The sequence below is a fragment of the Anoplopoma fimbria genome, chromosome 11 (genome assembly GCF_027596085.1).
Source record: "Anoplopoma fimbria isolate UVic2021 breed Golden Eagle Sablefish chromosome 11, Afim_UVic_2022, whole genome shotgun sequence".
In the NCBI taxonomy this organism is placed as follows: domain Eukaryota; kingdom Metazoa; phylum Chordata; class Actinopteri; order Perciformes; family Anoplopomatidae; genus Anoplopoma; species Anoplopoma fimbria.
This window is the reverse complement of record NC_072459.1, coordinates 23,168,975-23,195,512: the sequence shown is the minus strand read 5'-3', so window position 1 is coordinate 23,195,512 and position 26,538 is coordinate 23,168,975. Positions and strand designations below refer to the sequence as shown.

Below are 26,538 nucleotides of genomic sequence, written 5' to 3'. Positions count from 1 at the left end.
CTGGTGATATGTGAAGTTGCAGCTTACAATTAAATGCCATAACCTTTAGCAGCCATATATTCTGAGGGGGAAAAAACTTGAAACTTGAATATTTAAACATAAAATATTCCGCAACATAAATCAACAAGTTAAACAAGAAAGTTCAAAACGTTGAAGCAGATTCAATAAATACTGTACAGCATTAAATATTTACAGACTCCAACTTGGTGATGAGCAGAATGAACACTATTAGTGGTTTATGAGAACAAAATGAAGCCACGAGAATATACTGGCCTTAGAAGAGTTATGCGAGTGCTGCAAACTGTAAACACGTTTACAGGATTATTGTGCTTCACTGTCAATAATAAACTACAGTATAAAGTTACTCTTCTTGGCATCAAGTCCAAACAATTGTCAACATTCAATTAAATATTCAAGACCTCCCAAAAATGCAAGTTAAATAATTTAAATAAACTTTGTACAAACATAATAAAAACCAAAGCAATAAAAACACAACCTAACTACAAATAATCTTTGCGCAGAAATCTCAAGTAACAGAAATCAAATTCATACTTAAGTGAACCAAACAATATACATCTCCAAATGAATTCTCAGTGTCATCCTTTCAACCTTGCATGAGTCCTTTGAGTTGCCCCGCTTCCTGTGAGGACACGGTAGCAGCGATGGCTCCTCACTAAACAACCAACAACACAGTTAAGACAGAGTCATCATTGGGTTTGATCAATCAGACTGACCCACAGTACTCAAAAATGATGTCCCACGTGTGTTTTTCTTACCTGGTGTTTGAAGGACAGCCCCCTGAAGAACTTGTTGACCTCAAACACGCCTGGTTTGACGGGTCCCCCGGACTTGTTGCTCTCCTCCACTCTGACTATTTGTCCCTTGGTGATAGCCGCTCTGAGGCTCATGCTCTTGACTATCCGGGCGCCGGGCTCAGAATCGGGCGTGGGTCGGGAGGACACGGTGATGTAGGAGGCGTCTTTCTGGCGCTCCTGGTAACTCACTGTCAGACACAAATTAGGAGAAAAAACAGGAGGTAGAACAGTTGTATCGCTGCGTAAATACTACGTTGGCATCTTTTTCTTGTTTACTTCTCAAATACTTTGTAAGACAACTTAGTAATTAGACTTTCAGGCAGTGAAATGGTAAAGACCGATACTACGGATTGAAGCAGACATAGCACTGCAGTAGATCTGAACTTTCACCTGCAGAGGTTACTGCCGTGTCCGTGGTGCTGGTGAGCTCCAGAAGGATTGTGGGATGCGCGGGGTGCAACAGGAAGAGTTTCCTGATGAGCGGCTCCGCTGAAGCAGCACCCGGTGACACCTACACAGCCGGTGTGGAGAGGCGGGGATTTTAGTAATATCTCCAGGTCAAAGACAATAACTTGAAATAAGATGTGCTTTGTGATTTACACACAAACAGGTTCTTTTTTTTGTTTCACTTATCTTCTTGTTCTCTGCGGCAGACTTACGGTTGTCTTGGTGGCATTCTTCTGTGCTCTGATTGGATCGCTTGCCCAGAAGAGGAAAGCTGATTGGCCAGTTGAGGTGGAGATGGGGGAGGTTTCCAAAACAAGATGAGGACACACAAACTCTGCCGACCAAAGAAGATGCCCATTTGCACCATCAACAACCAGCGCCTGAGAGGCAAAGAGAGACAAGGAGAAAACCGGTACAATTTTCTGTCTACTCAACACCCCCAAACAAAAAAAGGAGCAGGTCAACACACAGTTTTTGGTCAGCCTTGAATTTACTTGAGCTTCTATCTATTAGAGGACAGTTTATTTTACCTTCATGGTGCCATTTGCTGAATGCTGAATGAAGAGATCAAGGATTCCGTCATCGTTGAAGTGTCCTGGGGCCGGTGGGCTGTGACAGGCCATGAAATAATTTAGGTAAATTTCACAAAATTTCTGAAAATATAACTTCCTTTGAATGGGAACTTCCATACCCTCCTTCCTTAGTAGTAACAGAATTGTGAAACACGGTCAGTGGTGACACAGTGATGTGCGGGCTCTACCTGTGAATGGGAGCCGAGTTGAAGGTCCATTCTTTACGTACGTCCTTCTGTCTGAGCACGGACAGTTTGCTGGAGCCGTACACCAGCACCCAGTCACTTTTGGTGGAGTTGAGGTTAGAAACAGTGTCCAGGCCGTTGTGGCTGTTACCAAAACCAGCCACAAGAGGGAGCAGGAACTCCACTCGCTCAGATCCTCTAGGGGGAAGACAATAAAAACGGGATTTTGACTTACATCAGCCGTATATTGTCTAATTAATCAGTAGTGAACCAGTGATTTACATCTCTATTTCAGTGTGTTTACAACCAAGGAAATTGAACACCATGTTTCCCCAGTAATTTATCATATAAATATGTACAAATGTGGCTTTAGACCATGAAGAACACTGAACTACAAACCGTTTTAAAGCGCACATACCTATCAGATTCAAACATAAATTCTGTTTAAGATTCAATCAGAATTGAGCCAGACACTGAGGCGTACCTGTAAATGTGTATGAAGGAGGAGGAGTTGGTTTTCTTGAGCCCCTCCCACCCGGGATCCTTCCTTCTGAGGGCCTGAGTGATGGGCATCTTGCTATCAGCTCTAATGTAGATATCATGTAGAGAGATGGCCTCTACATTACCTGAGGAGGAAAAAATAAATTAAACTAACTTAGTCAGTTACCTCAGAATTCTTACAACCGGAAAGAGTTGTGCTTTTTCTATTTGTACCCTTACAGCTGTAGCTAAACTAAGGCCTACAGCCTGAACACACATGCTGACTGTTGATCTGTATATTACACATTTGATTCCTTTACCCAGTCCAAAGAGGATGTAGTAAGCCCCTTGCTGTGTCTCATGCAGCAGAGGACCCATCAGCTTTCCTTGTCCAGTGAGGTTGAAAGGCACGGGGTCTCCGAGCTTCGCCCCCGTCAGCCCCGAGATCAACGTCAGGGAGAGATCCAACGGCTGAAAAAAACGAGTACAGCGATAAATAAAAAAGGTATGTAGTCGCTGAATGCAAAGGTGTGGACTAAAAGGAGGCGGCTTCACAGCAATACCTCATCCGCAGGCAGGGTGGCTATCAGCAGATCTGGGACCGAGTCGCCCTGGAGGTCTGGAAGTAAAACCGCCTGGGATTCAATGTTCTTAAGCAGGACTGACCACAAGGTCTTCCCTGGGGAATGAAAGGAAACCTCTGTCACCCTGTTTCAAAGCGTTTGGATTCCACAGGGGGTTGCCCTTATTGCCTTACCGCTCTTATCTAGTTAGGGAACTGGAGGCTGAGAGGAATTTAGCTCAAACATGCATTCTCTTTGGCATAAAAACACAGCCTTCAGAATACAACAACAGACAACAGACTAAGACAATATAAGAACAAACATAAACAGTCTATAGAGATGTTTTCTAATTGCTCAGTCCTGTGATCTTCACATGAAACAGGCTCCTTTCCTAACCTGTGGTGCCGTTGACCGCCATGAGGATGGATTTCCCAACGAGGAGGACCACAGGGGACGGCTGGGTGCTGTACTGCAGACCACACTGGATGTACATCACGGACTCCTTCATGACTTTCCTCCACAGAACCTGACCGCTGACGGCAGACAAGGCCACCGCGCTGTAAACTGGTCGGGAGAAAAAAAAACACGACTGATCAATAAACCAGTAAAAAAAAAAACAAAAAAAAAAACACAGCATTCACAAGAACCAGAAAGGTTAAAGAAGAGGAAAAGAAGATGAGATGTTAAAAGTGGGGGCGGCAGGAAATCGTCCCTCACATACTTTTGTTCCCTTGTGTGGGATGGGTGTCATTGGTCCATTCAGTGACACCCAGAAACACATCCTCCACTGAATCACCATCGACATCCCATAACGCCAGCGCAGGCGGTGTGACACCTGGAAATAGAAAACAAAATCATAAACACGACCAGGAGAATCCTTGTGAGTGTTTGATTGAAGTCTAGCAGTAGGGAAAAAATGTGGGAATCAGAAAAAGCACAAGAGTTATTAAGTATCGAAACATCGATGGTTACGGCTATCAGCTGAGTTGTCCTGTTTGTTTTCTAAATATACTGGTAAAAATACTTATGTGGTCGCTAAAGACACAGTCATTTTGGGTTTGTATTTATTGCCACTCTACAATGCTTAAACAGAGCATGTGGTAGAGAGTGATGCTCACACTCCCGTATGATTACAGCGGGTTAATTAATGGGTGAGCCAGCGCAGTCTAGCCACAGAGGCTCCTCAGTAAGTCTTTATAAAGTGAGCATTATAAGTGTTGTTGTTTATGGAAGGTATCAGAGAACCTCAAACTCAGTTATTTTGTCACTGATAATGTAGCCATGGTGATGTATCAAACTCTGACATTATTCTCTGTACCTCCCGCATCTCCCAGTGCTCTCTCCCACTGCGGCCTCTTTTCCAGTTCTCCCTTCCGGCACGGAATCAGAAATGCACACAGCAGCACGAGCAGAGCGGCACAGACCAGAGGCACCAGGAAGAACGCACTCCGGATAGCGTTCTTCATCCTCAGCCTCTTCTCTTCTGCTTCGGTGCTATGAGCCCCCAGCCCAGAACCCCCCAAGGGCCCGGGCCCTCCTCTGTCCTCCCCGCCTCTGTCCCTGCCTGAGTCCCTGTGGCTCCAGTACTGCACGCCTTTCCCATCCTCCCTGTCCTGCCTGGATTTGCTGGGGAGACGTTCTCTCCACTCGTCCTCCTCTTCCTCCTCCTCGTCCTCCTGAGCCTCATCGTCGGCCCCCACGAGTCTTCCTGATCTGCCACTTCGCAGCTTGGAGGAGCTGGCGCCGAGGCAGCCGTCCCTGCCGAGGCCATTTCGGGGGTAGTTGAGGACAAGGTCGTCCTCTTCGCTCTCGTCCTCGCTGTCTGCTTGGGTGAGAGGGTCGTACTCGCCAAGCTCCGAGCCCTTCTTCCCTGCAGAGACATATTATTAATACACAACTGGTATATAGATCTATATATATCTATATATACAGTACCAGTCAAAAGTTTGGACACACCTTCTCATTCAACTTCTTTGAAGAATCTAAAATATAAAACATATTCTGGTTTGTTGAGCATTTGTTTGTTTACCACATAATTCCATATGTGTTCCTTCATAGTTTGGATGTCTTCAATATTAATCTACAATGTAGAAAAAAATAAAAATAAAAATAAAGAAAAACCATTGAATGAGAAGGTGTGTCCAAACTTTTGACTGGTACTGTATATATATATATATATATATATATATATATATATATATATATATATATATATATATATTATTTTACAATACTGATGCATTATATATTTCTTTTTCAGATGTGGGTAAGGTTCTTAATGCCTTTAGTGCTCAAACATATCCCTTTTTTTTTTTTTTTTTTTTACCCCTAAGCATGTTTGTATATCTATATACATACATATATTTATATACATATATATACATATATATATATATACATACATATATTTATATACATATATATATATATACATACATATATTTATATACATATATACATATGTAGTGACCACTCACTAGCAGGACAATATTGGTTAGAATTCACAGCGAGCTAGCCTTGTGACATACATATATATATATATACATATATATATATTATATACATATATACATATATACATATATATATATATATATATATATATATATATATATACATACATATATTTATATACATATATACATACATATACATATATATATATATATACAGTAGTAGTATCTGTTTTGGCAGATAATTATTGTAGTTTGCTCACAATTGCAGACCTTTAAAAACATAGCAAAAGGAAACATTCATAATACTTAAATACTACTCGTCGTTCGGTGAGTAATGTCTGTGTACAGTACACACCATAATGCCTGGCATCACATATAATGAGTGTCATCACATATAATGAGTGTCATCATGTGTCATCATGCTGTAATGTGTTTACTCTCCAGAGTAACGGTGTGTGTGTTGGGTTAACGGTGGCTAGCAGCGAGCTAATAGGCAGAAAACAGCAGAGACGCTTTAACAGAACGCTGTCAACACATGCTTCTTTATCAACACAGACTCCTTTAACCACATCTATGAGAACACACGTCCATTATGCAGCAGACACTAACTGTGTGTGACGAATCAGCGCATCAGATGAATCAGAGATCAGACTCCTCACAAACCTCCTCGTCCTGCCTGACAACGGAGTCAGTGAATGCTCTGAGTTAAAGTCTGCCTCCTCTGGGTGTCTGTGTGGCAGAAGGACGTGCAGAGCATCTTACCGGGTAGTTTGAGGGCACGGGACAGAGCTGCAGCCATTTCTCCTCCTGCGGGTCCGAGAGACAGCGACGATGAGCAGCTCGACGGCAGAGCCAGCGGGTTGGCTCTGCTCCGCCGCGATGCATCATGGGAGTTGGAGTCTCCCGCGTCACGCTCTGTTAACCAATGTCTGCAGACGATTTTTTTTATTATTATTATTATGCACAATACTGTGACATTTGTAAAATAAAATAAACGATGCAAAACACAACACGAAGGCAAATTATATTCAGATTCAAATTATTTTAAACTACATACGAAATGTGGACTATATCTCATTGATATTCAAAGACTCAAAACACACAAAGTACTGAGAAATTCATCTTTAATTGGTGTGGAAGTCTCTCTTAACTGTGAGGTAGTGTGTGATGACTAATGTCACATCACATTATAATAGATTAATATGAAAGTGTAGTCCTAACATCTCATCTCATCCTGTTCTATCTTTATTTTGTTGTATAGTATGTGTATTTATTGTCTGTGTAGTTGTATAGTATGTGTATTTATTGTCTGTGTAGTTGTATAGTATGTGTATTTATTGTCTGTGTAGTTGTATAGTATGTGTATTTATTGTCTGTGTAGTTGTATAGTATGTGTATTTATTGTCTGTGTAGTTGTATAGTATGTGTATTTATTGTCTGTGTAGTTGTATAGTATGTGTATTTATTGTCTGTGTATAGTTGTATAGTTGTATAGTATGTGTATTTATTGTCTGTGTAGTTGTATAGTATGTGTATTTATTGTCTGTGTAGTTGTATAGTATAGTATGTGTATTTATTGTCTGTGTCTGTGTAGTTGAGCTGCTGCAACACTTGAATTTCCCCCATGGGGATCAATAAAGGAATATAATAATCATAGCAGTCTAATTTCATGTAATGACAATCACATCCAGTGGTGTGTCTACTAGTTACATTACATTACATTACATTACATTACATTATATTACATTACAGTCATTTAGCAGACGCCTTTATCCAAAGCGACTTACAGGAAGTGTATTCAACATAGGTATTCAAGAGAACTACTAGTCACCAGAAGTCATCAGTGCATCTCCTTTCTTAAACAAGCATTTAAGAGCATAAACAATGACAATGACAATAAAAATCCTGTGCAATACATTACACATTACACTGTGCAATAATAGTTAAAAAAGTTTAAAATAGTTGTTGTTTTTTTCTCTGTCTGTAAATATAATATTTCAGTTACTGTTGTTTTTTTTATTGCTTATTTATAATACTTGTTTTATTTTATTTTTTATTTTTATCTTGTCTTCTTCTACTATGTCTCTTGTGTGCACTTTACTCTCTGCTGTTGTAAGTCTGCAAATTTCCCCACTGCGGGACTAATAATAATAATAATAATGGATTTTATTTATATAGCACACTTTAAAATACAAAGAAATCTCAAGGTGCTGCACAGGGTAGAACAATCACAATAATCAAATATAATAATAAAACACTAAAAACAAACAAAAAAAAAAAATAAAAAAAAAATTAATTAATTAATTTAATCATAATGAAATCTAAGAATATCTATTAAAACTGAACAACCACCCAAACACAAGCAATCTAAATTATCAAGACCTTAGGGGAAGGCAGAGAGGAACAGGTGAGTTTTAAGATTTGATTTAAAAGCGGTGAGGGAGTCTAATTCTTCTAATAAAGGATTATCTTATCTTATCTTATCTTATCTTATCTTATCTTATCTTATCTTATCTTATCTTAAACCAGAGCAAAAGTACAGTGCAGAGGCAAGTTACTACGAAAACAATAAGTGCAACAGACTAATACGAATATAATAAGTGCTACAAACTACTACATTACACATTACACTGTGCAATAATAGTTAAAAAAGTTTAAAATAGTTAAAATAGTTGTTTTTTTCTCTGTCTGTAAATATAATATTTCAGTTATTGTTGTTTTTCTACTGTTTTTTTTATTGCTTATTTATAATACTTGTTTTATTTTATTTTTAATTTTTATCTTGTCTTCTTCTACTATGTCTCTTGTGTGCACTTTACTCTCTGCTGTTGTAAGTCTGCAAATTAATAAAGGATTATCTTATCTTATCTTAAACCAGAGCAAAAGTATAGTGCAGAGGCAAGTTACTAGGAAAACAATAAGTGCAACAGACTAATACTACAAACTACTACTAGTTAGTTTAGTTTATTGTTCACAGACAGAGGTTCAGGGAAGGTCCTGGCTCTACGAGGCATCTCACAAAGTAGGCGAGTCACCTCAGCAGACAGACCTTTCCCCTTTCAAAAATTCTTCTCGTTATGTTTACGAGGACACGGGCGTCACCCCGCGTCGTTATTTTCCTTACTCATCAGTTTAAGGCATAACCAGTCAAGTGTCGAAGACGTGTGTAGTCAGAGTGTCCAGGTGTTCTTGGTTACGGTGCCAACTAGAGCGCACTGGCACCGGTTTATTTTCGGTTGCATCAACAGTTGCCAGTGTGTCGAATAATAGCTTGTGTAAATGAAATGGCAGATAGTGTTTGTACTACTTTGAAGTATATGTATTTGCGAAAATTGCAGAATTTTTCCCGACAATTTCGCGCAAAGGCTCATGGGTAGCGATACGTATGTCCTTTGTATTTTGTCAAAAGTAATCGATCGCAGATACTTTTATTTTAACTGGGCAGTTGTTACGTCCTTAAGCAATATAGTCAGTATGTTTCAACGATACATTGACATGCCTATTTCATTTAAAAGGTAGTTGTCAACACACGTACATATTAAAACAATTAAATATAACATCATTTCCCGACGGACAGTTTGCGTTTTGACCCAAATCCTCTTCCGTAGCCCTAGCTAAAACGTCCGCCTTCGCGCATGCGCTGTGAGCGAGTGTGATAAAATGGCAGACGTCTCTTTGGATGAAGTGATACGACAGCGCGGTATTAACCTCAAGGCACCAGCGAAACGGTATTAAACAATGAATGCAGGGACTCCCGTTCGTTAATTGAGGATTGAGAGCTTGTAATAACATTTCTAAAAGCATAACTTAAATTGAGTGCTGGTTGTAGCTAACGTTAGCCCATTACAGCATTCAGCGGGCTCATCGTAAGCGCTAGCTACGCTGTGTGTATTAGCTGTAGGCCTTTATTCTGAGGCAATTCGTCGTTGCATTTGGAAATAGGGGTACATTTTTCAATCGGACTCCTTGTTTAACCAATATTTAGTAGTCGTGACAACACATACGTTCATAGAGCTGCGACCAGACTGCTTTTGGTTGTAGCTTCACTCGCCAGGCTTAGCTAGCTAGCTAGCAAGCTAATATTTATGTTGGTAGCTAAGCCCGGTTTATAGTCTCATTGAACAAGTGTGGTCGTTGAGTGAAATGGGCTAAACTAGGGTGGTGACTTGTGCAAACCAAAGTGTATATACTTCAAAGGACATACTTAATACTTATTATTTTGTTCCTCTTCCACCATAGTGTGAGAAAGAATTAGAAGAAATTATATTCTCATATTTCTGTTCAAATAGCAGGGCCCAGTGCGACAGCCATTATGTGGTCCTCCTGTAAATGACTGTGTGAAAAAATAATTATAATAGTGTTAAAAGTAGCTTTTAAGTCGAAAGTTTAAAATATTTAACACTTGAGTTTTTACATTGACTTTAAAATGAGGAATGGACCACCGTCTTCACGATCCTAATGTGTGTTGCAGTACCATTGATGAACTTGAAGAAACTCATTTTTCTTTCAGACCCATGTTTGCACGGGGAGCAGGAGCAGTTGGCAAGAGCTTTGACGCTCGGCAAAAGATTGGTGCCAATGATGTCAGACAGCGGCTTGGAGCAGGTAAGGGCGTTGTTGCCTAAGAGTGAAAGCCAACTGATCAGAAAGTTTTGTGTTTTGGGGATTAACACTAACCATACACCTCCATCTTCTTTCTGTCTAGCCTCAGGTTTTCAAGTGAAAGATGCCAGAGAGAAGCTGGCTCAGAAGGATGCTCGCTTTAAAATCCGTGGCAGGGGAGGAGGAGCAGGTGGAGTGCAGGATGCTCGTCAGATGATCAACTCACGCAAGCAGGGGCAGAATCAGTTCGGTCTCCCTGCACAGACCACGCAGAAGTTGGCAGCAGTACACCATCTGCAGGGCCAGACACCTGTGCCACAGATACAGATACACACCAACAACAATCTTGTCGGTTTGAACACAAGGCAGTTTGCCCATAATGTACAAGGACTGATTGCGAGGGGCGGCGCAACGCCACAGCTTAGCAATAATAAGAGAATGATGGATGCCCGTGATAGACTGAGCCTCAAGAGGAGCATTGGCGGTACACAGACACAGGGAGCTGTTGCCCCACCTCTAAAAATAACAAAGACCATCCAGGTGAAGTTAAAAGAAGTTGCTTTGTTCTTAGCAGATCAGTGAAACTACCTGCATGAACTGTCTGTATGCTTGTTGAAGACTAAAAGCACGTCGACTTGCTTACTGTACTCTAATGTCTGATGGCTTTTTCTTATTTATTTTTTTACAGCAACGTCCAGTAGGAGTAGGGATGTCAGCTGGAATCCGCCCAGCCCCACAGGTAGAGCTGTTATTCTTGTGTTGACGGTATATTCCTCTGAAAGTGAAAACAATGTCCCTTGTATACCGGCTAAGATTTTAAAACATGTCATTAAAATTGATCTTTTTGTCTCCCAAAGCCTCTCTCAAACCAGCATGATGGCGCCCACAGTAAACAGATGAAGATCACAACAGCTCATAATATGCTCCAATCAAGGGTAAGCGCAACTTCATGACAGCAGACCTTTTGATCAGCACAAACACATAATTAATTCATTGTTCATCCAGTGTCTGTTTCCCGCAATAAAGTAATCCCTTCCTTTCCATTCCTTTATTTCCTACAGCCCGGTTCAGTGGGCTCCACATTCTCCATGTCAACCCCGATCACCAAGGTGGTTAAAAATGATGCTTACACAGCCCCACGTCCTCCTGTCCCCATTGCTCCCACCCGGCCCAACACCAGCATGGCTGCCACCCGTTCCTCCGCTGCAGCTTTACAACCGGTCTCCAGGACTCTCAAGCAAAGCACAGCAGAAACCAGCACAGCAGCTCCTGCTCTGCCTCAGGTAAAACATTCCTTCTTGTATCTGTACTGAAGTGCAGATTTCAAACCTTAAACCCTGAATGCAAGCTTGCCTCCACCTAATATTATTATTCAGTGTAATCTAGGCTTGATACAATAAATCAGTAACTTGTTCAATTTAGCTTATTGACAAAACCAACAAAGTTAAGGTTGATATGTTATAAAGCCAGTTAGTTAGAAAGGCTTGCACAGAGAGTTGTTAGTTGTTTTTGGATTGTTGAACTAGTTATTGGGAGTACTTGAGTAACTTTTAAAATCACAATACATACGAGACATGTACACTAATTCAATTTAGGATTTAATACAAATAGACTGACATCTGTGGCCTTGGTTTCTACATAAAGACATTGCTCTAGGATGGCGTTTGTAGTAAAACCCCAAATTGGTTTTGTCAGCTGACCACTTCATTACAGTGACAAGAGTGCAATAGCTGCAACTTTTATGATGGGAAAACACAGATTAACAGGCATGTTAACCTTACCATCATGCTTGCAGACATTTTTAAAGTCATTTTCATTTAATATACCGATCATGTGGTGTTTTTCTTTTTCTTTTTAGCCTGCTTTCAGTCCCTTGGAGGGGACAAAAATAACGGTGAACAACCTGCACCCCAGGGTCACTGAGGAAGACATAGTTGTGAGTATAAAACACTGACTGCCTCTAATGTTTTGCAATGTTTGATATTCAATGATGAATGCTCTAGTGCTATGATGACTCATTCCTTGTTTGCCTGAACCACCCTATTTGTCCACAGGAACTGTTCTGTGTGTGCGGGGCCTTGAAGCGAGCGCGGCTGGTGAAGGTGGGCGTGGCTGAAGTGGTGTTTGTGCGTAAAGATGATGCCGTGAGCGCATACAGGAAGTACAACAATCGCTGCCTGGACGGTGAGTGCCAGTAGCAAGGACGCACACGTCAAAACCTCTTTGGGTTTTGGTTTTTGGTTTCTGTTTTGCATGCAGGTCAATGACTACAACAGTTGAATTTGTTGGTTTGGGCCATCATTGTGTATGTTTAAAAAAAAAAAAAAAAAAAAAAAAAAAAAAAAAAAAAAAAAAAAAAAGGGCCTGTGTTGAATTGAAGGATAGTCAAGTCAGATGCATTTAGTATCACAGATTGGTAGAGTTTGGGTGTTTCTGTTTTTTCAAATAATTTTCTTCTTGTCCTCCTCCAGGCCAACCCATGAAATGTAACCTTCATATTCAGGGAAATGTCATCACTTCGGATCAGCCCATTCTATTGTAAGTCAGTCCGTTGGGCTTTTTTCCTTCCTTTCAAATTAATCTGTTGTTGTCTGTCTTTAAGGGCACTTTATTTAGCATATTTTCCATGAGCTGTTATTTCTTCCTACACCTAATGACTGAAATTCATCATCATTTATTTTATCTATAAAGAATAGTGACATACTTCTATTCATTTTGCAAATACTCAAGCAGCGACTGTCCAGGCAGCCTTTGATCATTATCTCACTTGAATAAGCATTTGTGTGTTTGGCAACTATTCAGGGTTCCATTGAGCTGCCTTTTGATGAAGCAGTTACTCAGTTAAAACATTTTGTGATTGGATTATTCAGTCTAAGCAATGGATAAAGTTTTTCCAATCGATCACTGCTAATGCACACTGATAAAGCAATTTGAAGTATTTAAGTTTAACTTAAAAAGTTCAGTAAAAAAGTTAGTTCTGAAAAAGAGGTGGGACCCTGCATTTTGTTTTATACCTTCTCTCATCTTGAGACATTTTTCTCCTTGACTCCAACAGGAGGCTCAGTGACACTCCAGGCGCGAGCAGCAGCACAAAGAAAGACGGTCTGCCCCCCTCCTTGTCTCGCCCCCTCGGTCAGCGGGCCTCCTCTCAGCCCACTCCAGAGGTGGACCCTCAGACCATCCTCAAAGCTTTGTTCAAGTCCACCGCACAGTCCACCTCCACCACCGAGCCCCCCAGCTCACAGGCCACTGCCTTTCGCATCAAGATATAGATTGTGTCCAGTGTGAATACACTGTTTGTTCATAAACATATTACTACATTCTCAGTGTTCTCATACAAACTGTGGTTTTCATCTTGACAGCAGGTGGCCTCCATTCTCTCATACGAAACAGATTTTTACACATTTGATATACATGACGTCTCTGAACTGGAAATTCGTGAAAACGCAAAGTCGTGTTCTTGGTTTTGTGGCATCCAAATGTTAACTGTTTGTTCCTGAGATGGACTAGTGGAAGGAAATGTGATGTGATTTGTTGTTTTAATCCAATGTGGTGGCGGATGCCAAATCAAACTGGATGTGTAGGGTTTTTTTATTTAATTTTTTCGTCAATTCAATAACAGCCCATTTGGATATGTTGAGTTTTTTTAATTTTTTATTTCCAGTTTATCTTTACCCCTCCCCCCACACACACACAAAAAAAATAGGCATTAAAAAAAGACTTGACAAAGGAATTGATAGATACTGAGCAGCATTGTCATTATTAAGATAATCATAGTGTTTAAGGCTCTAGATACATCCACACAGATGTGTGCTCTTATATTGCCCTTGCCTCTTTTTGCAAATTTTGGGTGCACTCAGACCATAGAAATAAAATGGAATAATGACAAAACTAAAAGTAGAATAAACATCACCATACAGTAGATACTATGTCGAGCTGAAAAGGCAGGAAAATTAAGTCTTCAGCGATTCCTCGCCACTAGTCTACCTAACTTAAACCTGGAACGAGGTCTTCCCAGCCGAAAACCCGAAAACATCTGGTTGGATAAATCGGGGATTAACAAAAACTATAATACCACAATTTCAGTAAACCAGTTGTCATATTACGTTGATATTTTGTTTTTACCATCCCTGTGGCAACCAGATTGTCGTGTGCTCCATTCTCGCGAATGGTTTTACTTTGTTGTTTAATTTTGCAGCAGTACATGTGTAAATCTTCCCTAGTATACATTACACCTGATTTATGTTCAAAGACTGTAAATTACTTTCTGTTGCTTTCTTTGTATCAGTCGAGGGACTAGAGAGGTCAGATCTGTCTGTGAAATGTCACCATTAAATATTTAGCTTTGTAGATGTTGTCTGCGACTCTTCTTTCCTGCCTACCATGTGATCATGATGCACTTTAGAGGGCAGACTTAAGGCTGTTCTCACATCCAGCATTTAGTCTTTCTAAAAATGTCAGACAGAAATTGCTATCACTGTTATCACAATTTTCAAATGCCTGTTTTTATGGATTTACTCGAGCCACTAATTGAGATTGTTTACTTCTTGTCTTATGGACATGGAGGTCAAACGTATAACTAAAACCCACCAGCCTACTGGAACGCTCAAAACTTAACTAAAATAGTTGTATATACTTGTGTAATTTAACTTTAGCAGCAGAATTTTTTTCACATTTACTTTTATGGTACTGTCTGTAATTCTGGTTGTGTTGAAGATGGTAATATAGTTTGTTGTTTGGAATCTCTATGCAGCATAAACTCTAGTAATAACTAACAAATGATTCATTTGAAATGAATGACGAAATGTTTTGAAATTCTTGAAATTTGCCACTGGTAAAAGTATATTTATATATCATCGTTAAAATATTAAGTATTTAATTTGTATTTATTAAATATACAAACTACGTATTTGGTTTGAGTTGTACTTCCGGTGTGAAAGGTCAAACCAAAATGGCGCCGTCCAAGAAGAAACATGCTACTAACCAGCCTTGTGTTATTCCTGGAGGATTTACAGGTATTTATTGACAAAATGAAGAATATTAGTTTCAACTTTTTGCTAGCACACTGAGTTATCATCGGACGTAACGTTTTTTCTTGTGGTTTTACACGGTGTTGGTGGTCATTGACCGGCAGCCTGTTGATTACAGATACACATTACTGGACTTGGTTTTAATGTTTATGTGTCTCTTTGTGTCTCTTTGCAGAGCTGACCTTACGGTTTAGCTCCCACAGCCTCGCTGAGCACAAGCTGTACCTGAAAGAGCACAAAGTCCGAGCAGAGAAGAGTTCACATAGACCGATGGACCGGACTCTGTTTGTGCTCAACATCCCCCCATACTGCTCACAGGTACCGGTTATGTCGCACACAGTCTGGTCTGGAGGATTTGCCAATGATGTAATCGATTGTATTATCATCCCTGTCATTTTGTGTTTCAGGCTGTTGTCAAAGAGCTGTTCTCGCAGTTCGGCTGTGTTCAGTCCGTGGAGCTGAGGGACCACCCGGGCTCCTCTCAGGAGTCTGGACCCAAGCTGGCCAGGTGCTTTAAACCAGTTGAAAAACAGGTTGGTATACATTGCTGCTGAGCAATGTTCTGCTGCAACACTTATGTCTAGTCTATTACATGTCCTTATTTGACCTCTTGTGTCTCTGTCTGTCTGTCCCCCATTCAGGGTTTCAAAGTGGGCTACATTGTGTTCGAGAACTCCTCCTGTGTATCTGCAGCTAAATCACACCCACATGATGAGCCTTTGGTGGTCTGCACAGAGCAGCGTCCAGTGAGGACAGGAGTACAGAGTGAGTGATGCAAGGTTTCATATTTTCTCATTTTGTGTCATTTTGTTTCAAATCATTAATCTAGTTTTACAGTTTCAATGTGAGCCAGATCCTTGATGATCAAATTCAAACACAGAACAAATTGAGCTTTGACATTTGTTTTTCTTTTCTTACACCAGAATGGATTCATCAGTACACAGACTCTTTTATTCTTCCGGACAAACTGCAGCAAATAGTGGACTCCTTCATGGACGGCTACGACACGCGGAAAGAGGAGGTGAGACTTGTGCAGCTCTTCCTGCAGCATCACACGCCCGTCTAGTCCATGTGACCTCAACCGTGTTTTCTTTCGTCACAGGAAGCAGACAGGCAAAAGAAGGAGATCGAGCAGCAGCAAGAGGACGAAGAGGGCTGGGTAAAAGTCACAAAGGGACCTAAAGGCACCAAGGGCCGCCCCCACAGCGAGGCAGCCAACAAGAGGACCCTACAGAAAGAGATAAGGAAGAAGAAGAGGAAGGAGCTGATGAACTTCTACACCTGGCAGCACAGAAACACACAGAAAGAACGTAAGTTCCCAATTAAGTTTATTCTTCATCTGCAGGCTAGAATTTGTCCTTGGAGGGTGAAGGAGATAGAGAAGCCGTCAAAGCTTTGTGAAACGCCTTTGTTATGGCTTACATAATACAAACATATTCTTTTTTTTTTTTCAGATATTGCTGAACTAAGGAAAAAGTTTGAAGAGGATAAACAGAGAATAGCTCTGCTGAGGGCACAGAGAAAGTTCAGACCTTACTGAGTCAACTACTCTGATTTTCCATTCCTCATTTCACTGCTGTGTTTAAGCTACCCTGAGCTTTTTTTTGTCAATAAACTATTATTCTGACTTATTTTCATCATTATTGAATCACCAGCACCTCACAAAACATTTGGTAAATCGTTAAAGTTGGTAGAATAAACTATTTAATTAAGAAGGGACATCGAGGACCAATGCCAATTTTCATATAATGACAATTTGAGTGTAATTTAAAAAAAATGTAACTTTGGGAACCATTCGAACGTTCAAACTGAAACGACAAGTCTGAATGCACTTCAGTCAATGAAAGGTTTTATTGAGATTGTTTTTCAACTTGTTCTTCACAAACTTGCGGTCCTTCTGGCTTCTGCCGCTTCCTAATGCTCGACCACAGAGTGACCGTCAGAATCAATACCAGGGCAGCACCAACACCAGAGAGAATATACACCGTCACCTGAAACACTGAGGAACAGAGAAAAAAACATTTAATGCATTGATTTTCATGGTCTATCAACATGCTAACTACAGTCTTCATGTGCTGAGCAGGACTCACTTGTCATCCGTTTCACGCATTGATCGTCCTCCGGCTCAGTGCTGTTCTGTCCCAGCAGCAGCGGCCCCAGAGAGACCAGCTGGACCTGGTCGGACTGAGACGTCGCCTCTCTTCTCTGTCTCTCGCCCTCAGATGCTGTGGGAGGAGAGGCAGGAGTTAACCACATATACACAGCACAAACAAGTGGACGAGAAGAAAAACATACTGCGCTATACTCACAAACGATGGCGCATCGCTGGGCACAGTCAATGTCGTCGGTGCAGATTTCCACCCAACAGTAGAAGTACATCTAAGTGAGAGATTACACACGTTTGCAGAGATGCACATTTTCTTTCATTTTAATAGAAAATATGTGGATGCGATAACCATACTTCCTCCAAACTCGGATGGCCTGTATGAGGGTCCAAGAAGGCAAAGGTCTTGACATCAAACCTCCTGGATTGGGAGTGTGAGGCGGTTTTCCCCTGGTCGCTCATTGGGACAGAGCTTCTCATGTTGTCCAACGGGTTGGGGCATCTACACAGGAGGCGAAACACTTGTGAGTAGTTAAGTAGCCTATGCGCATAAGTTCAATGTCGTCTCAGGTTGCTGCTGTAATTCGCCTCCACCTTACCCGTCGTAGAGAAGTGTCCAAACAGAGTGTCTAGACGCAGGGTAGGCAAAGCAGTCCCGCACACGCAGGGAAAGCGTTGGGTCCGGGGACGGCTGGGCGAGTGAGATCTCCACGTATGCGGCCTTACGCAGCGGCAAGGTTAGTGGAAGCTGTTCCTCAGGAAAGAAGGACGTGAAGGATGCGTCTAGAGGAATAAGTGATCATAAAGGCTTAGTTCTAAAAGGACATGACACAATGCAATGAGTGATGACACACCGCTCTCCATTTTTATCACCTTTGGCTACTCTCATCTGCACCCTGATGGTTCCCAGTCCAATCACAGGTGGCGGGTTGGTCACTGGAAACAAGGACCGCAAGCCTGCTGCACGCTTTAAATGTGACGCGTCATATTCACACTGGACCTGGAGACTGAAGAGCCCAGACTTGTCAAAATATCATCACCATGTTACTTTTCTCCCCTAGAATCAGTCTGTCCGAGGAATCAGCTTTACAGTAGGGAAAAAACCTCACCTAAATGGAGAACGTTTGGTTATACTTTTCGTATGCAGCTCCTCCACTTCCACCTCATAGATCTTCATGTCTCCATCCACCTTAAAGCCAGGCAGAGAAGAGGGGATTCAGACTTGAGCAAACAACTGCTTCATGCTGGGAAATCAAGCTTTGATGATATAATTCAGGGTGGGACAACATTTCAGTAAGACAATCAGTACTATAAACATAACATTCTTATGTCCAAATACTAGATAATCTAGAATCCAACTCCTGACGTGTAGCATTACCTTCACCGTTGCACCACAGTCCATGATTCCGATCTTGAAGATAGCCGTGTCCGGGGTGGTGACCGCAGGGGAACACTGTGGCGGACCCTTGACTATGATGCTGCTGGGATCGATGGGTCGGCCTGTGTCAGTGGACTTTACCGAGAACACAAAGTGTCCATCCAGAGAGCAGGCTGCAGGGAGAACAACAAGAACTGGTGTTACACTTAAACAAGCATGTTCACCATGTGGTCGTATTTGGAGGAAATATCAGAGCTGAATATTTTTACCAGACCACAAAAATCAGTTCCATGTAAACAGTGCTTAACATGATAATCTTACCATTGAGTCTGTAGTAGCAGGTTAATACGTGAGCATCATAGCAGCATCCCAGTTTGGAGCAGGCTTCATTAGAAATACCTGGGTGGCCACAGTCCACTTGTAGCGCTCTTTCTGTGTCACAATTTCCAGGTAACGCTGGAGAAGAGCCATGTTGTAAGTGTCCTAAACCGATACAGTCAATTGTGCCCAAACCCTCTCTTTATTGCAAAAGACAGTTTACGTCACCCAATGGCGTCACTTGGGTGTAAAGAAATTATTCAGAACTCATGACCAGGCTCAAAAGGAAAATGAGCCAGTTTAAATTGATAGAAACAGATTTTTCTTTTAAAAAAGAGCACTGACTACAGACACAGAAGATATAACTGTGTCAAAAAGCTGATTACACTTATCGGCTGTCTCCACTCACGTGTTGGGAGAGGTCGAGTCCTCTCACTGCGTCTCTTTATCAGAGGACAGCTGATATTTACCCTCAGCCATCGATCCTCTCCTGTCAGCTGTACCTGCAGAGGGATGACCACTTTGCTGCCCTGCGGGTCAAAGGTCATCACAACGTGGATGTTCATAAGCCATACACACCGTTTTGCATTGACATGCGCACACAAACACACAAAGTGCATGCGTAGAGTCCCATTCTTTGGACTTCTATGTACAAAACAATGGGAGGGAACATTTCCACGTTGAGTCTGGGGATGAAGACTTTCGCGTAGACACATGTCCATTTCCATAATTGTGACATTATTTTCTACAGATAGTATTGTTTCTTACCAATATTGTAGGGAAGGTGCAGCAATTTTTCCCTTCGTCAAGGAGAGGACAAGAGAAACACAATGTTACGCCCCCCCGCCTCACTAACTTTCACACAGTCCCTTATTTCACCTTAATCTGTGCATAGCAGCTGTCATATCTGCTGTAGAAGGAGAGGTTCAGGTTTTTCTCTCTGCCCAGTTTCACTCCACAGGACCCATCAGATTGAAGCACTGGGATCGCGGCCCCTGTCACGTCTAAGAAAAGAACAAAGTATATTATTACTACTAATATAACATTGATAGATCCAGTGGAAATGTTGAGAGCCTATTTTGGGACTAAACGATTGAATGAGCACTTACTGAAACCATGTCCAACCATGTTTGTCATCTCAGGGGTTTGAAACATAGAATTGCAACAAAGAACCAGATCTCACCTTTAACATGTATGTTACTTTTGACCAGTGGACCAAAAGCAGCTCGAATCCTTCGATCAGAGCAGGTGACGTTGGGCATGGCGAGCTGTCCAGGTGTTTTCTTCACCTGCACGTTTGAGGAACAGCAGCAGTGCTGAGCCAGGGCGACCACTAAAGCAACCAACACCCGGGTCTCACAATGATTAATCATTTCCTTGCGATTTTAGGGGTTTTGGTTTATACGGTTTTGCAATCAGAAATATATCACGTGCTGATCTTTTGACTCGAAGAAGGGGTCACGTGACTTCTGTTAATTAGAGTTAATTAGTTTGAAGCCTGCTGCGTCCTCTGCCACCACGAGAGCTTCACCACGTGTAGGTATGTGCTTGTTGTCATTCATGTAATGAACAAATAAAATAAAATAAAATAAAAAGGTTTGTATGAGGCACCCTGAGGGCTGCCGGGTTATTAAGGCTGCGTTTAAAAGCAGCTCAGACTGAGCTGGGGATTGATAGTTTTTTATAGTTAGTTTTTTTCTGTCTGTAAAAATAGTTTTTTTTCTGTCTGTAAATATTATATTTCAGTTATTGTGTTTTTCTACTGTTTTTATTGCTTATTTATAATACTTGTTTTTTTTTATTTTTTATTTTTCATTTTTTATTTTTATCTTCTCTTTCTTTACTATGTCTCTTGTGTGCACTTTAACTCTCTGCTGCTGTAAGTCTGCAAATTTCCCCGCTGCGGGACTAATAAAGGATTATCTTATCTTATCTTATCTTATCTCTTATAGAAAGGTCAATGTTTAAATAATACATATCATGAATCCTCAGGGAGCCATTAACTCAAAGGTCTTGCCAACCTCTGGCCCTGTCCCTATGGCAATGCTTGTACCCTTCTAATCATTATTACACAACCAGCTCTGCTCCCAGCAGACCACATGACACATGACAATAAAAACACTGTGCAATAATAGTTAAAATAGTTTTTTTTTTCTGTCTGTAAATATTATATTTCAGTTATTGTGTTTTTCTACTGTTTTTATTGCTTATTTATAATACTTGTTTTTTATTTTTTATTTTTCATTTTTTATTTTTCATTTGTATCTTGTCTTCTTTACTATGACTCCTTTATTAGTCCCACAGCGGGGACATTTGCAGGCTTACAACAGCGTAGAGTAAAGTGCACACAAGAGACATAGTAGAAGAAGACAAGCTAAAAATATAAAATGAAAAATAAAAATAAAATAAAACAAGTATTATAAATAAGCAATAAAAAAAAACAGTAGAAAAAACAACAATAACTGAAATATTATATTTACAGACAGAGAAAAAAACAACTATTTCAACTATTTTTAACTTTTTTAACTATTATTGCACAGTGTAATGTGTAATGTATTGCACAGGTTTTTATTGTCATGTTATAGTATAATGCAGTTTAGGAAAACAGCTTTAGTGACTTTACAGAATAATGTCTCTCAAACATAGACAACAACAATGAAATGTCATTGTATTGTTTATACTACAACTATTTCTAACTTTTTTAACTATCATTGCACAGTGTAATGTGTAATGTGTTGCACATTGCAGGATGTAACATGTGCACAGATTGTAAAGCCCTCTGAGGCACATGTGTAACTTGTGATTCTGGGCTCTACACAATAAACTGAACTGAATCACGAGTTGCCGTGACGTAACGCCCGTGACGTCACGCCGGTGACGTCTCCGGGGCATCCCCGTCGGGCGGACCAGACTTCGGCACGGGAAGCAGGAGAGAACCAGACGTCTCCTAAACATGGCTCTGAACCGGAATCATTCGCAAAACGGCGGCGTTCTGATCAACAACGGAGAAAGGTAGGCGTCTTGTTCCGCGTCCACGGTGTGTGTGCTGTCAGCCAGCCAGCTGTCGGCTCTGCTTTGCGGCTTGTTTACCTCCTACTCTCCAGTGCGTAGGTAGCATCATGCTAACTAGCATCATGCTAACTAGCCTCCCGCTAGCTGGCCTGGTTAGCATAGCTAGCTAGCATATCTGTTCCGTTGTTGACGTTCCGCCCTCGCCGTGTTGATCATTTTGAGGGCAATTGGAGTATTTCTCTAACTGTTTTGAAATAATGTTATATAATATTGTTAATAACCGACTTAATGCTCTCTGCGCATCGTTACAGTTGGTTTAGCTTCCAGGCAAGATGGCTAACTTCTAACGTTAGCCAATCACAACAGGAAGTAGCGATAGCTTCCGTGTGGATGTTGACATAACATCATCTTGTGTAAAGTGGGTTAGCTGCACGTTGTTAAATACAGTTTTCACACAATGCTCGCATGCACATTTAATACATAATTGCATTAGTAGATATTTGCTGCAACAGGTAACTTTATATTCACCTGCTGCTTCTTTCCCCAGTGTCGTAAGGGAATGTAAGAATGTGGAGCTGTCATTCACTGATGTCTCCGGCAAGACAGACCTGCTCAGGGGGACCAAGAAGGGCACCATCTACCTCACACCCTACAGGGTACAACCAGAAATACATAAACTATAATAAGCATAATTATGGTACTGCTGTGTTCTTGATTGGAAAGGTCTCAGTGTTGACATTCTTCTACATCCTCTTGTAACATTCTCTTCTCTCTTCCCTCATTCACTGGCTTAGTTGATGTTTGTGTCCAGCAATACCAAGGATTGCTTGGGTTCCGCCATGTTCCCCTATTATCTGATGAAGGGCTGCAGCATTGAGCAGCCAGTCTTTGCAGCAAACTACATTAAAGGGACCGTGTCAGCTGAGCCTGGTGGTAGGCAGAATTTAGTTTTTAGTTTTAACCAGCATGATTTGATTTGTTTCATAGATGCTCATATTCATATTGTAACATTTAATAGCTATTAAGTGCATTGTCTTAGTCAACACAAAGGAGCTGCGCTATGAAACACAAGTGTAGATCCTGTATTTGTTCTAAAGGTAGTCGTCTCTCCCATCAGGTGGCTGGGAGGGCCAGGCCCATTTCAAGATGTCCTTCCCCAGTGGAGGAGCCATAGAAGTGGGACAGCATCTCTTCAAACTGGCTACAAATGGTTTGTATGCTAGTTTATTTCATCACTGTGTCCCTGGTTTTATGATGCTAGATATTCGTTTTATGCTCCTTAATAGTATTTAAAACCTGCACAAAAGTAGCAATACCACATTGTGAAAATACAACCGTCAAAGTTCAAATCTTAATAGTAGATAAGCATAAGCATTAGCCCAAAAGAGTCTTTTAAAATAATGAGCACACCCATAATGCTTAGAAAGTCCTGTTTATTTCTTGCGAAATATCCTTTCCTCTTGATCCATTTCAGCTTCTCGCGGCGCTCCTGCACAAAACGGCGCTGCGGCTTACGGCTATCCTTCACCTGGAATGATGAATGGCTACGGCCCACCTCAAGCTGCTCCTCCTGCATATCCTTACCCAGCCCCCACCCAGCAGAATGGATTCTACCAGGGCCCTACTCCTGCTGCTCCAAACATGGGTTACCCCCATCCAACAGCTGCTGCAGGTATAGCATTCAATTCTTTGTAATATGACATTTATATGTGATTTTTAAGTTGGTCAAAAAGTAAGTGTAAATAAGGAAGTAATCCTAACTCAATGTCCACTAGATTTCTTTCATTTTCTTTTTGTTTTTCGTTCTTTCACTTTCACGGTCAATACCCCATCTAAAAAAAGCCAGTGTTTACTCATAAGATGTGCACATACTGTCATAGTTTATAGCCTTTAGCCTGCATGTACATATGAAAGTGCAAACACAATTTAATATTTCTTATACACGTTTTTCATCAAATGTCCTCAATGCACAAAAGTAAAAAACCTTGAGGCACAATGATGCCATTTCTCTCTCTCCCTGTTTGCAGGGCTTTTTTCCCCTTGTTTGTCATGTTTTTTTGTCTTTGCTGTGTAACAAATTGCTCACACACACTGTAAATAAACAACAAAATGACAGCCTAAACATTTCTTTCATTTCACTGTTAAAGAAAAGAGAATGGTCAGTTGTACAAATCGCCATTTCAGTTTGTCGTCCTTTTGACCTTTTATAACTCCATCTCTCTTCTGTGTTCCAGGAATGTACCCATCTGGATTTGACTATATGGCCCCACCTCCCCCCTATCCTGGGCCTCCCCAAAATTGGGTTGCACCCCCCCAGAACTGGGCAGCAACACCACCACAACCACCTCAAGGTTCATTTCTCCATCCCTCTCTCTCTCCCTCCTTTTATTTTTCCTCTCTGTATGCCTGTGTCACTGCACCCGTCAGATCTGATCCGTCTGCCTCAAAGTGAATCACTTCGTAGCACGCCACCCAAAAAGGGGTGCTGATGTCTCATCCACTACACATCAAAATTCCAAAGGATAAACAATCTCCCCTCTTCCTCTACCTACCCCGTACTATTTTTCTAACACCTTGTGGATTTCAGTGAAAAGAGTCTCATCCTGTGCGCTTGGTGCACCGTGTTGAAATGTCAATTTGGTTACCTGGCTATTTTAAGAACAGGCTTGAGTAGGACGATAGCCTCTGAGCATCCTCAGGGTGTGCCTGTAGATTTTGTCTCAATGATTCCTGGTTGTTGTGCTTCATATTACTAATACCGTGCTCATCACATCATTTCCCCTTACAGTGTTTGGAGCTTTAGCGTCTGTTCCTGAATATGTTTAGCATTCATCACTGTCCGTCTCTGTCACGTCTCATTTATATGCACAGGTAACTCCAAGGCGGCTGAAGCAGCTGGCAATGCGTACTACAATCCCAGTAACCCACACAATGTCTACATGCCCATGGTAAGCTCCTTCGCTTGTCTTCCCCCCCACCAGTATAAGTTGTGTTGAAGTGACATCTTTAATGGCTCTCGTACCATTAACTTTATTTTATTCCCACGCAGGAGAGGCCTCCACCATATGCACCTTATCCAAACTCTCCTGAGAAGAAAAGTAACTGAAGCTCTGGCACCATCACTTCAACGACACTCCTCTCTCTTCCTCTGTATCGTCAATAAATTTCTAAAGCAAGGGGTAATGTCGGAGGATACAGTACTTACTCCATCATAGAATACCGAAAAGAAAATGCAAGTAATGGAGGGTTCAAAGATGTCAGTGATAATTCACCAATGAATTAATGATGTTTTGGATACAGGAATAGCATACAAAGCAATTACATCTTTTAAATACTGTTTTCGCTTATACTTAAATTCATTTAAAAGGATTGACAACTTGTAACTCTAGCTAGACCCATCATTATTAACATTCTAAGTGATTTATTTCTGTCTAATTCTCTAGCACGTAGGTTAGGGAACCTAAACTGTTCTTGTGAAGAGCTGAAAGTAGGAGGCAGTTTGGGGATTGTATTTTTAAGACCGATTTATTACCAAAACATTTTCTGGCAATTTCTTGATTTCAGTTCCTGTAGTTCTTAACAATAGCAACTCTTATTATACAAGGTAAAGTATTTTTGCAGTATCATTGATGGTGCAGTGTGTGTGTCTCCTATACAGTTTTTGCGTTGAGTTGTTGTCCATATATAAAACAAGAACTGGGTTGAATCGTGTTTAGTAATACAGTATCTGACTGATTCTCATACTATGACTAGCAAGAATAGCGAGTTCAGGTTTCCCTAACATAAGACAAGTGTGATTCTACACTACATCATTGACATTACAGTCAGAGTGATTCCATTCATTGTATGACCCAAATCTCCCTGTCTTCATCATAATATTATATTATGTAGTAGAGTTTTTTTTATTTTTATGAAAAGGAGCAGTGCATTGTTTGAAAAAGGGGGATCAGATGGAGTTCTTACAAAACACGTCTACAGGATGTATGTGCAATAATTCAACCTCTCACAATAAGGTTAAAGGTGACGAGCTGGGGTTTTACCTGAATGACCCCGTGCTCTACTGCTACAGTAGCTTCTATTGTATTCATGTATGCAACGCCAAGCTGAAACCGGAACTCTACTCTCTGTGTATTTACACTAGTGTGGGGTTACAAGGCCACGCTGTTATATTAAGGGCCCGACAGTGTTCAGCCTGCTGTTGAAACTCCTGAATGCAAACCATTTATTCCTGATTTAAAAGTGGGCTGAGGAGCCAACAGACCGTGGAGTCGCATCAGTTAACAACTGTTTGAAGGACTATTTGCACACAGTTGAAGTGATAAGAGGATTTTTCTGAGTGTTTTAGTTTGCTTGAATTAATCAAATGTCTGTATATTAATATCTCTTTTGCAGTTCTTATTATTTTGCTGAATTTTGTCTGTCAATTCAAATCTAATAAATGAGTCATTTATTGAATTTGGATACGTTTGTCATTTGTATGATATTACATTTTAAGCACTACATTAAAATTGATCCAATCCTGGATACATATCTTCAATATCTAATTGAATCTTGCTGCATTCATCCAGGTATAACT

General features: G+C 40.9%; 5 protein-coding genes and 1 non-coding gene across 7 annotated transcripts; 3 read left to right on the top strand and 3 right to left on the bottom strand.

Annotated features, from left to right (window-relative positions):
- On the bottom strand, positions 1-6,429 carry fam234b (family with sequence similarity 234 member B). The gene is made up of 13 exons (XM_054607844.1): positions 6,281-6,429; positions 4,381-4,932; positions 3,784-3,897; positions 3,459-3,626; positions 3,063-3,178; positions 2,820-2,970; positions 2,504-2,645; positions 2,023-2,217; positions 1,793-1,871; positions 1,475-1,642; positions 1,206-1,326; positions 777-1,003; positions 1-673 (listed from the first exon to the last, which is right to left on the bottom strand). The coding sequence occupies exons 1-13, from the start codon at positions 6,315-6,317 to the stop codon at positions 671-673; spliced, it is 2,073 nt and encodes a 690-aa protein (XP_054463819.1). The 5' UTR covers positions 6,318-6,429; the 3' UTR covers positions 1-670.
- A 2,076-nt stretch (positions 6,430-8,505) lies between these two features.
- On the bottom strand, positions 8,506-8,659 carry LOC129099171 (U12 minor spliceosomal RNA). The gene has a single exon (XR_008531622.1). It is a non-coding gene; the product is annotated as a U12 minor spliceosomal RNA (small nuclear RNA).
- Positions 8,660-9,150: 491 nt separating this feature from the next.
- poldip3 (polymerase (DNA-directed), delta interacting protein 3) lies at positions 9,151-14,464 on the top strand. Its single transcript, XM_054607630.1, has 10 exons — positions 9,151-9,246; positions 10,029-10,123; positions 10,224-10,660; positions 10,809-10,859; positions 10,978-11,055; positions 11,182-11,403; positions 11,979-12,056; positions 12,175-12,304; positions 12,592-12,658; positions 13,176-14,464. The coding sequence occupies exons 1-10, from the start codon at positions 9,179-9,181 to the stop codon at positions 13,390-13,392; spliced, it is 1,443 nt and encodes a 480-aa protein (XP_054463605.1). The 5' UTR covers positions 9,151-9,178; the 3' UTR covers positions 13,393-14,464.
- A 587-nt stretch (positions 14,465-15,051) lies between these two features.
- Positions 15,052-16,771, top strand: rrp7a (ribosomal RNA processing 7 homolog A). The gene is made up of 7 exons (XM_054608112.1): positions 15,052-15,135; positions 15,326-15,468; positions 15,558-15,683; positions 15,792-15,915; positions 16,074-16,171; positions 16,253-16,460; positions 16,605-16,771. The coding sequence occupies exons 1-7, from the start codon at positions 15,072-15,074 to the stop codon at positions 16,688-16,690; spliced, it is 849 nt and encodes a 282-aa protein (XP_054464087.1). The 5' UTR covers positions 15,052-15,071; the 3' UTR covers positions 16,691-16,771.
- A 213-nt stretch (positions 16,772-16,984) lies between these two features.
- On the bottom strand, positions 16,985-20,460 carry LOC129098836 (zona pellucida sperm-binding protein 4-like). Its single transcript, XM_054607950.1, has 12 exons — positions 20,134-20,460; positions 19,830-19,954; positions 19,360-19,480; positions 18,954-19,088; positions 18,633-18,805; positions 18,364-18,443; positions 18,128-18,261; positions 17,854-18,037; positions 17,612-17,756; positions 17,460-17,529; positions 17,241-17,375; positions 16,985-17,149 (listed from the first exon to the last, which is right to left on the bottom strand). Exons 1-12 carry the CDS (start codon positions 20,321-20,323, stop codon positions 17,001-17,003), a joined length of 1,641 nt encoding a protein of 546 aa, XP_054463925.1. The 5' UTR covers positions 20,324-20,460; the 3' UTR covers positions 16,985-17,000.
- Positions 20,456-26,417, top strand: wbp2nl (WBP2 N-terminal like). 2 transcript variants are annotated; one of them, XM_054607952.1, is made up of 9 exons: positions 20,456-20,486; positions 21,699-21,962; positions 22,510-22,618; positions 22,757-22,895; positions 23,080-23,172; positions 23,437-23,634; positions 24,197-24,313; positions 24,834-24,910; positions 25,012-26,417. In XM_054607952.1, the coding sequence occupies exons 2-9, from the start codon at positions 21,904-21,906 to the stop codon at positions 25,066-25,068; spliced, it is 849 nt and encodes a 282-aa protein (XP_054463927.1). In that variant the 5' UTR covers positions 20,456-20,486; positions 21,699-21,903; the 3' UTR covers positions 25,069-26,417. The 2 variants fall into 2 exon arrangements, with proteins under 2 accessions (XP_054463927.1, XP_054463926.1); XM_054607951.1 differs by having other exon boundaries at positions 20,467-20,490.
- The last annotated feature ends 121 nt before the right edge of the window (positions 26,418-26,538 follow it).

Bases quoted from the DNA above. Each gene is read 5' to 3' on its own strand.
- fam234b (XM_054607844.1), bottom strand. From the start codon at position 6,317: ATGGCTGCAGCTCTGTCCCGTGCCCTCAAACTACCCG. The intron at 2,218-2,503 runs GTACGCCTCAGT...TCTTCCCCCTAG, and splicing joins TCCTTCATACACATTTACAG to AGGATCTGAGCGAGTGGAGT. The intron at 1,643-1,792 runs GTAAAATAAACT...TTTGCCTCTCAG, and splicing joins CAGCAAATGGCACCATGAAG to GCGCTGGTTGTTGATGGTGC.
- poldip3 (XM_054607630.1), top strand. From the start codon at position 9,179: ATGGCAGACGTCTCTTTGGATGAAGTGATACGACAGCGCGGTATTAAC. The intron at 10,661-10,808 runs GTGAAGTTAAAA...ATTTTTTTACAG, and splicing joins AAATAACAAAGACCATCCAG to CAACGTCCAGTAGGAGTAGG. The intron at 12,057-12,174 runs GTGAGTATAAAA...ATTTGTCCACAG, and splicing joins TCACTGAGGAAGACATAGTT to GAACTGTTCTGTGTGTGCGG.
- rrp7a (XM_054608112.1), top strand. From the start codon at position 15,072: ATGGCGCCGTCCAAGAAGAAACATGCTACTAACCAGCCTTGTGTTATT. The intron at 15,136-15,325 runs GTATTTATTGAC...GTCTCTTTGCAG, and splicing joins TATTCCTGGAGGATTTACAG to AGCTGACCTTACGGTTTAGC. The intron at 15,469-15,557 runs GTACCGGTTATG...TTTGTGTTTCAG, and splicing joins TCCCCCCATACTGCTCACAG to GCTGTTGTCAAAGAGCTGTT.
- LOC129098836 (XM_054607950.1), bottom strand. From the start codon at position 20,323: ATGATTAATCATTGTGAGACCCGGGTGTTGGTTGCTTTAGTGGTCGCC. The intron at 18,806-18,953 runs GTAAGATTATCA...TTCTCCCTGCAG, and splicing joins CTGCTACTACAGACTCAATG to CCTGCTCTCTGGATGGACAC. The intron at 18,262-18,363 runs GTGAGGTTTTTT...TGGGCTCTTCAG, and splicing joins ACCAAACGTTCTCCATTTAG to TCTCCAGGTCCAGTGTGAAT.
- wbp2nl (XM_054607952.1), top strand. From the start codon at position 21,904: ATGGCTCTGAACCGGAATCATTCGCAAAACGGCGGCGTTCTGATCAAC. The intron at 23,635-24,196 runs GTATAGCATTCA...TCTGTGTTCCAG, and splicing joins CCATCCAACAGCTGCTGCAG to GAATGTACCCATCTGGATTT. The intron at 24,314-24,833 runs GTTCATTTCTCC...TTATATGCACAG, and splicing joins ACCACCACAACCACCTCAAG to GTAACTCCAAGGCGGCTGAA.